At 41.6% G+C, this 8,947-nt stretch overlaps 1 protein-coding gene across 1 annotated transcript; it reads right to left on the reverse strand.

Moving 5' to 3' along the window:
* Window positions 1-6: 6 nt before the first annotated feature.
* Window positions 7-8,274, reverse strand: LOC138956980 (uncharacterized). Its single transcript, XM_070328168.1, has 5 exons — window positions 8,075-8,274; window positions 6,037-6,390; window positions 5,201-5,352; window positions 2,277-2,910; window positions 7-1,123 (listed from the first exon to the last, which is right to left on the reverse strand). The coding sequence occupies exons 1-5, from the start codon at window positions 8,124-8,126 to the stop codon at window positions 738-740; spliced, it is 1,578 nt and encodes a 525-aa protein (XP_070184269.1). The 5' UTR covers window positions 8,127-8,274; the 3' UTR covers window positions 7-737.
* Window positions 8,275-8,947: the final 673 nt, after the last annotated feature.

Raw genomic sequence — 8,947 nt, forward strand, 5'->3', positions numbered from 1 at the left:
AAAAACATGTGACACTCGAGGACGCATTTTTGGGCAACAGAAATGCTGATCTGAAGAGTTTTTCGCCTGGCAATTTGACGCCATCGGCCCTCGGAATCTAATTCAGAAGGAGCTAGCAATCACGGCCATTGAAATTTTAAGCTTGAGACAAATGTCAGTGCGTTCCTGATTTTATCTTTGTTTTGTTTTACTTGCTATGACTTGTTATTGCTTTCAATAGGAAAAGTTGTATTAGAAAGAGTTTCAGGGTGAATGTGGATATTGTGAACGCCGGTTGTTGATTTTTCTGGTGGGTTTACGGTACAAAATCAGAAAATACCGAAAAATGAAAAGGCAACCGGTCATACCTGCAGGTTGATATTTTGTGCAACAAATACTTTTGTCCGAACACAGCATTTGTATGATGTATGGATATGTTTTAAAAAAAAAAGTAAGGTCCAGTCAAGAAAAATATTTACAATCTTCAAAATTATGCCAAAGATCTGCAAAGGACCAGTTAATTCATGGAAACTTGCTATTTTTAGAACTCACAAAAGGCATGTGAGAGGTGCTGTGAAAACATTTTCGGTAGACAGCTTTATTGTGCCAAGCTACACACAGGGGGGGGGGGGGGGGGGGGGGGGTCCCGTCAACAGAACTTAGCACAAAATCCGGCATATAACCACTAACACGGCTCAAGAAGAAGAAAAAACTTAACACCTACGTCAACAAGCGTGTATGAAGTTCCAAAGCCAAACCTAGTCCGAACTCAGCAAGTAGCCACTGAACGAAGTAGACACGGAAGACAGCTGGCTTTTGGTGAAGACCCACACCTTTTGACCAACACTCATGTGGACCACAGCGGCGCAAGACGACACCTCCCCGGTCACGCCAGGAGGGGCCACGGCCTCGCAGAGGGTCGTTCCGTCCTTGCCCAAGTACGCGTTGGGAGCGAAGTCTTTGGAGGCGGGCGTGGACGTGAACGCGAAGAAGTAGAGCCCTGGGATAGGGCAGGTGAAGTAGCCGTCAGAATAGGAGTAGGCGTCGCCCACGTTGGTCAGGACGCTGTCGAAGACGATGGTTCCGTTGATGGTGATGTCTGTCGACAGCCAGGCGGTGAAGGCCACGCGATGACTCAGTTTGTCTGTAAGAAGAAAGAAGAGATGTGGGCAAGGTTGGGCTGCCCAGGCTAGGGCTGGTCGGCAAGAATGGAGGTTAGAGACTTTTGTCCGGAATAAACAGTATATTGTACCACATTGTGAACACTTAATGAGTTAGTTTGAACACATTTTTACATATTGTGATAAAAGAAAGTGTACAAAATGTGTCATACAATTTAGAGTGTATACCCTCCTCGGTGCAGTTTATCTCGGAATAAAGTCTATGTACTCGACTCCTGCGTTCTGACCCAAGGCACCAAGGCTTGTAACAGTGGAAGGTCACAGAGATGCACTGAGCAGAGCCAGTGAGAGATACGACAAAGGACGGTGAATTGTGCGATCTTGGGTGAAGATAAAGTATAGTGAGTTGGGACTGACCAGGAAGACGTTTGATTAAAACAGATCAATATGATGTTAAACAGATAGGAGGTGACACGAATATGGGACGAACTGACTTGAAACTGAGATGAGATTAAATTCAAGAACAGATAGACTGCTAACGTGTGTGTGTGGTTTTTGTTTAATGGCGATCACATTAGCGCGATTAGCCATGCTATCAACAGATTCTAAAACACAGTAAACTCAATTCATTCAGGACAGACATACAAACAGACAAAAAGATAGAGAAACTGATAGGGAGAGAGAGAAGTTAATACATGTTATGAAAATAATCCATATCAAAATACAGATACAAGCAATTCGTATTCATTCCCACATTAAAGAAATCTACCTCAAAGTATACATTCAGGATTCCTCATGCAACAAGAAATTCCTCCGAGGTAGGAAAAACACCCCCGTTGGTCAAAGGGAAATAACCATTCTCACTGCCACCAACTGAGAAGGTTATTTCCCTTTGACCATTAATATGTACCTCTATAAGTCCTTGTAGAATCTTAATCCACCAATAACTCCCTAACCGTGTGTTTGACTGGTCCCAATTTTTGTAAGGACCGTCTCAGGAATGTATAGAACCTGTTCACCAAATTTGGTGACGATCGGTCCGTTCATTCTTGAGATCTATGCGAACACAAACACACACACAAACAAACAAACACATCGACCGAATCCTATACACACCCCTATACCGGGGGTGTAATAAGGCAAACCGTATGCCCGTCATCACAAGGCCAAACGAACCTGACAGAGTTTGAAGAGACCGTGCAACGTCGGTGGCTTTTGCGTCCTTTTGGTCAAGCCGTGCTTCAATACTACGGACATGGTCAGTCAGATTGGTCACTTTGGCGTCAGAACGAGCTTCAGCGGACTGAAGGTAAACGGTCAGGTTGGAATCATCCCTTTTGGCTTCAATGCGAGCTTCAAGCGATCGGCAATGTTCGGTTAGATTGGTCGTCGTAGAATCAAGTCGGGCCTCGAGACTCTGGACGTAGTTCGTGAGATTGGACTCTTTCTGCTTCAGCTCTTCGTTGTCTTTCTCAAGTTGTGCCAACTTAGCCATCACATCCTGAAAGCCCTGTTCGAGGGTGTGGATTTTTTTAGTCAGGTTGGTGTCTTGGGCCACCGGCGGAAGAGAAGTCCCTACCAGCGGTGTGTTCTGCTTTTGGAGTTGATCCAGTCGAGCCTCCATCAGAATCACGCGCGACTCCATATTGTCCACGTGAGCGTTTGCATGTCGGGAAGAGTTTTGTTGAAGACAGACGTCAGCGGCTGCTTGCTGCGGTATCCTGCACGTGTAGTTCCCGTCTGACGTCACGTGAAGGTGGAAATATCCGTCTGTGTAGTCTACGCTGGGTAGAACTTCCCCTGTAGGAGTCTGTACAGAAACGTGGGAGAAAATGTTGCGTATTTTCTCTGAATTAAACAAATATATAAAAATAATAAAACAAGAAAGGTAGGTTTATGGAACGATTGATTGACGACAAAACAAAACAGAGGCACAGACACATTGGAGAAAACATTGCGTGCATTCTATGATTCTAAAATTCAAGAAAATGTGAGATTTATGGAACGTTTGATTAACGACTAAGCAAAACATTTACTAGAACCTCGATCTATTGATCTTTGAATTGGAAGAACAAGACACACAACAGATAATTATTATACTAACTTAACCCGAGACCGTGACGTATGAGTAACCGAGACCTCTCCCATGAAAGAAAAGCGCATTCAGTTCATGCATAAAAATAAATAGAGATATATAAAAAAGTTTTAAAAAAATAATAAAAACAGTGTCCAGTCAAGCTCTTACATTTACAGTGACAGATAACTGCAAAACACACCCCAACAACCAAATAGGTGCAAAGGACTTCTGTTTGAGGACAGCGCATACATTGCAAGAAAACACTCACACAACATGTTTAATCTAGCCCAACACGAACATTTACATTGACAGATATTCTGTAAACACACCCCAACAACCAAAACAGTTATGGGACCGCCTTGGCTCTTTCACAAAAAAGATAAAGTACGTAGCTCGCTGAACTTGAAAATGCATTGCTTTGTTCAGCGCATTGCTTCATCTGAAATAAGAGCGTAACTTTCAGATACTGTAATTTAAATTAAATGTTTAATCACGCGGATAATGGCATACGCGCACAGTCGTATTGATTTGTTGTGTGTTTGTATCGTTTTTACATTTAGTCAAGTTTTGACTAAATGTTTTAACGTAGGGGGGGGAATCGAGACGAGGGTGTGGTGTATGTGTGTGTGTGTGTGTGTGTGTGTGTGTGTACCCCCGTTTCCACAGGTTTGGTTGCCTAAATCACCATAAGGCAACCATCCACACGTGGATGGCAACCTAAACTCTGGATGGCAACCTAATTGTGTGGATGGTCGCTTCATTTAACACCGTTAAATTGACTTTTTTGACGGAAAGAATGTCATAACAATGTTCAAAATGACATTCTTTCCGTCCTCTATAGGCGACGAAATAGGTCAAATTTTGTGCATTATTTAGTGCAAAATTCTTCGATGCCGGAGCGAGTACTGCACCCAGTGCTGTTGTAGTGCAAGTGCACTAGAAAGGCACTACACCCAGTGCCGCCTCTTAGGTAACCATCCACACTTTAGGTATGTGTGTGTGTGTGCGTGTGTGTGTGTGTGTAGAGCGATTCAGACTAAACTACTGGACCAATCTTTATGAAATTTTACATGAGAGTTCCTGGGAATGATATCCCCGGACATGGTTTTCTTTTTTTCGATAAATGTCTTTGATGACGTCATATCCGGCTTTTTGTAAAAGTTGAGGCGGCACTGTCACACCCTTATTTTTCAATCAAATTGATTGAAATTTTGGCCAAGCAATCTTCGACAAAGGCCGGACTTCGGTATTGCATTTCAGCTTGGTGGCTTAAAAATTAATTAATGACTTTGGTCATTAAAAATCTGAAAATTGTAAAAAAAAAAAATTTAATAAAACGATCCAAATTTACGTTCATCTTATTCTTTATCATGTTCTGATTCCAAAAACATATAAATATGTTATATTTGGATTAAAAACAAGCTCTGAAAATTAAAAATATAAAAATTATGATCAAAATTAAATTTCCGAAATCGTTTTAAAAACTATTTCATCTTATTCCTTGTCGGTTCCTCATTCCAAAAACATATAGATATGATATGTTTGGATTAAAAACACGCTCAGAAAGTTAAAACGAAGAGAGGTACAGTAAAGGGTGCTATGAAGCACAGCGCAATCGCTACCGCGCCAAACAGGCTCGTCACTTTCACTGCCTTTTGCACTAGCGGCGGACTACGTTCAGTTTCATTCTGTGAGTTCCACAGCTTGACTAAATGTAGTAATTTCGCCTTACGCGACTTGTTGTTTGTTTGTTGTTGCTTTTTTGTCATCCTGGCCTTGCCCAAAGAGGGACAACAGTGAATAACATCAAATCATGGAACAACAGCGAACGACAAGAAGAAATCATGGAACAAACAATTGTACAAATACATGTATTTACACTAAAAACAATTGAATAAACATTTAAAAACATGGAATGGGGGGGGGGGGGCGGTCAAATATGAATCTTGAGGGAAAAGGGGACATTTCTTGACATTACTTGGGGGGGGGGGGGGGGTAATGTGGGCAGGAAAGGGGTTGTTACCAGCCATTCCATGTTGAAGGGCGGGTCACCGAGATAGGTGAAGTTTCCACAGGACAACACCAATGACCACTCGTCTGCCGTGCTGTTAAAAACGGCATTGGGCTCCAGCGTAGCTTGCAGCTGTCCATCTGACGTTAGCAGCTTGCCATTTTCTGGACACACATGAATGACCTTTGGTTTGGTTTCTGTGTATGTCAGGGTCTCCTTCGGGGCTGCTTTGATGTGCACGATTTCTTACAGTAAGTGTCTCAGACTTTACAGGTGTTCCAGTCAAACTAACTTTGGCTAATGTTACCAACAAATAGCTCGTAAGAACTTGTTGTATTAGCTTTATAGCTTTTCTGGACCCTTTCTTTGGTAAGCATAAAGTTACTCTTATCAGTCGTTTGTGTGTGTGTGTGTGTGTGTGTGTGTGTGGTGTGTGTGGGTGTGTGTGTGTGTGTGTGTGTGTGTGTGTGTGTGTGTGTGTGTGTGTGTGTGTGTGTGTGTGTGTGTGAGTGTGTGCTTACAGAGATTAACTTTGGTAGCCGTGATCAATAGTCACAACTAACAAAACCTTTTTTAACCTTCTAAACTTTTCTCAATCTTTAAACTCTTATTATTCAGCAAGCACGATCTAATTTTGATCGGTTTCCCAAAACAAAAGATAGGAATGCTAATCTGTATGTATTGAACGCATTTGTTGCGCTTGACAAAGACGGTTAAAGGGGATTAATTCCACACATTTCACTCTAGATCAACTTCCGGAAGCCATGGTTTAAATTAGTCTCGATTTGCTTCCTGAATCTTAGACAAAAATTGACAAAGAAAACAAAAAACAAAAGTCCTAGTCTCACCCATAATCTGCACAACAACGAAACGGCTATACACGAAGTACGCCCCAGAAGCGGTGTGACCGGTCACCTGCACAGAGTAGTTTCCCGTGTCTCCAGCTGTCACGTGACTCACATTCAGCCCGGCATCCTCCACTCGCTCAACCCGGTTTGAGAACGCTGGTGTTGCCAGGAAGTTGTTCAGCGACACGATGGCGATCATTTGCTGAGAGCTCCCACGAACGAACCACTGAATGGACAGAATAGCATCCCCTGGCGAAGTGGTGAAGTTCCAGGGGAGTAGTAAGTCGTCACCGACGCATGCGTACTGGACTGTGTCGTCAGGAAGGTCTGGCAGCCATTCGAAGCAGACGTGACCTGGAAGTGCATAAGGATTGGTTTGGGTTGAATGATTGGTTGGCTTGTTGGTTGGTTGGTTGGTTGGTTGGTTGGTTGGTTGGTTGGTTGCCTGCTTGCTTGCTTGCTTGATTGATTGATTGATTGATTGATTCATTCATTCATTCATTCACTCATTCACTTATTCACTTATTCACTTATTCATTGATCATTGATTCATTGGTTCATTGATTCGTTGATTCACTGACTGATGAGGGTTTTTCCAACCCGATCAACGTAGTGACCTTCATCAGTTGATCGGTCAGTGAGGTCGTCAGCTGTTCCATCCATCTACCACCAGAGACGGTGTCTGTTGCGTCGTTGCTTAGCTGGTTGCTTGTCTGGTTGGTGTCTTGGCTCCTTGTAATATGGTTTTGTTTTTAAGGTCATGAGTTAACTGGACGAATGCCCAAAATAGCAAACAGTGCCTTGCAATATGAAGAATAAAAGAAGAAGGTATTTTCGTCTTGCTAGCTAGCTCTGTTCCTTCATCGACCAATTATCGTCGCGACCACTTTCCAACAGAATTATCCATTTTGTAATTCGTCTGTAATAATCACTCTGATTGCTTATCTATCCACAAAAGTTTGTTTTCTAGGCGGAACCGTTTTATACCTTCAGCGATACAGGGCGATGTTTGCTCTCAATAAGCTTCACGATGAAACAAACAAGTCGCGTAAGGCGAAATTACAACATTTAGTCAAGCTGTCGAACTCACAGAATGAAACTGAACGCACTGCTTTTTTCCCCAAGACCACATACTCGTAGTTTCGTCAGTCCACTGCTCGTGGCAAAGGCAGTGAAATCGACAAGCCATGCAGAATAGTGCGGTAGTGGTCGCGCTGAGCAGGATAACACGCTTTTCTGTATGTTTATTGTTTTTAGCTTACTGAGGTTTTTTTTAATCCAAACATATCATATCTATATGTTTTTGGAATGAGGAACCGACAAGGAATAAGATGAAATTGTTTTTAAATCGATTTTGGAAATTTAATTTTGATCATAATCTTTATATTTTTAATTTTCAGAGCTTGTTTGTAATCCAAATATAACATATGTATATGTTTTTGGAATCAGAAAATGACGAAGAATAAGATAAAATTGTTTTTGGATCGTTTAATAAAAGCATTTTTAATTACAAGTTTCCGATTTTTAATGACCAAACTAATTCATTCGTATTTTAGCTACCAAGCTGAAATGCAATACCAAAGTCCGGCCTTTGTCGAAGATTGTTTTGACAAAATTTCAATCAATTTGATTGAAAAATGAGGGTGTGACAGTGCCGCCTCAACTTTTACAAAAAGCCGGATATGACGTCATTAAAGGTATTTATTGAAAAATGAAAAAAACGTCCGGGGATATCATTCCCAGGAACTCTCATGTCAAATTTTATAAAGATCGGTCCAGTAGTTTAGTCTGAATCACACACCACGACCCTCGTCTTGATTACCCCCTCTATGTTAAAACATGTAGTCAAAACTTGACTAAATGTAAAAAGAAGTCCAAAATGCAATCGGTCACACAGACCTTAAATTCCTATTCAATAATAAATGCTGTGTACGCATCTGCTCACAAACAAAGCAACTCACCAAAAGACTCAGCATTGACACTATAAACATTATTTTGAAAGACAGGTACAACTATGATCAAAAACACAGCCACTCACCTGAAAAGCTCAGCGCTAATATAGAACATGTTACGACGAAAGCAGCATGCATGGTGTACAAATCAAATTATTTCAAAACAAACTCAAACAGAATTGGCTTGTTCGATGTCTGAAAAAGATGTCTTCACTGAAAAGAAGGTACGACTGATATCTTTCTATCTCTGTTGGCATTTCAACAACCAGTTCAGATGACAGATAAATCAGAGTGGGACAGTGCAACGCTTCTTGTAAGACCCCCTACTTATTTGAGATTGCCCCCCCCCCCCCTCCCCCTACCCGTGTGACTTGGAATAATAGGCCGTGAAAAGTAGGATATGCGCCGAAATGGCTGCGATCTGCTGGCCGATGTGAATGCGTGATGTATTGTGTAAAAAAAAAAATTCCATCTCACACGCATAAATAAATCCCTGGGCCTTGAATATGTGCGCGATATAAATTGCATAAAATAAAACTAAATAAAAAAATAAAAATAAATCCCTGCGCTTAGAACTGTACCCACGGAATACGCGCGATATAAGCCTCATATTGATTGATTGATTGATTGATTGATTGAGACCATGTTTTCTCAAATTTTCTGTCTATAACGTCTGTAAATAAACCCCCATTTTAAGACTCCCTCCTTTTTAAGACCAGATTTTTTTCATATTTACGGAGGTCATCCTTGGGGGGGGGGGGGGGGGGGGGAGGGTTTCATTGTATACGGATTGACAGATCGTAAAATGAATACTAACTAGGAAAGATAACGCATGCTAGGTTGTCTACAGATACGAAATGGACTTAAATTATATATGGGTCGCTGCACAGAGCTGTATTGTATGGTCATGTTGATACTGATGATGAAAGGCGAATGAACTGTGAAAGTAGAATGTATTG

Source organism: Littorina saxatilis, unplaced genomic scaffold (genome assembly GCF_037325665.1).
Source record: "Littorina saxatilis isolate snail1 unplaced genomic scaffold, US_GU_Lsax_2.0 scaffold_1179, whole genome shotgun sequence".
Lineage (NCBI taxonomy): Eukaryota > Metazoa > Mollusca > Gastropoda > Littorinimorpha > Littorinidae > Littorina > Littorina saxatilis.

Excerpts from the sequence above, each read along its gene's own strand:
- LOC138956980 (XM_070328168.1), bottom strand. The coding sequence starts at position 8,126 with ATGCATGCTGCTTTCGTCGTAACATGTTCTATATTAGCGCTGAGCTTT. Across the intron at positions 6,391-8,074 it reads ATTAGCGCTGAGCTTTTCAG|GTCACGTCTGCTTCGAATGG; the intron begins GTGAGTGGCTGT and ends ATGCACTTCCAG. Across the intron at positions 1,124-2,276 it reads GTCTCTTCAAACTCTGTCAG|ACAAACTGAGTCATCGCGTG; the intron begins GTTCGTTTGGCC and ends TTCTTCTTACAG.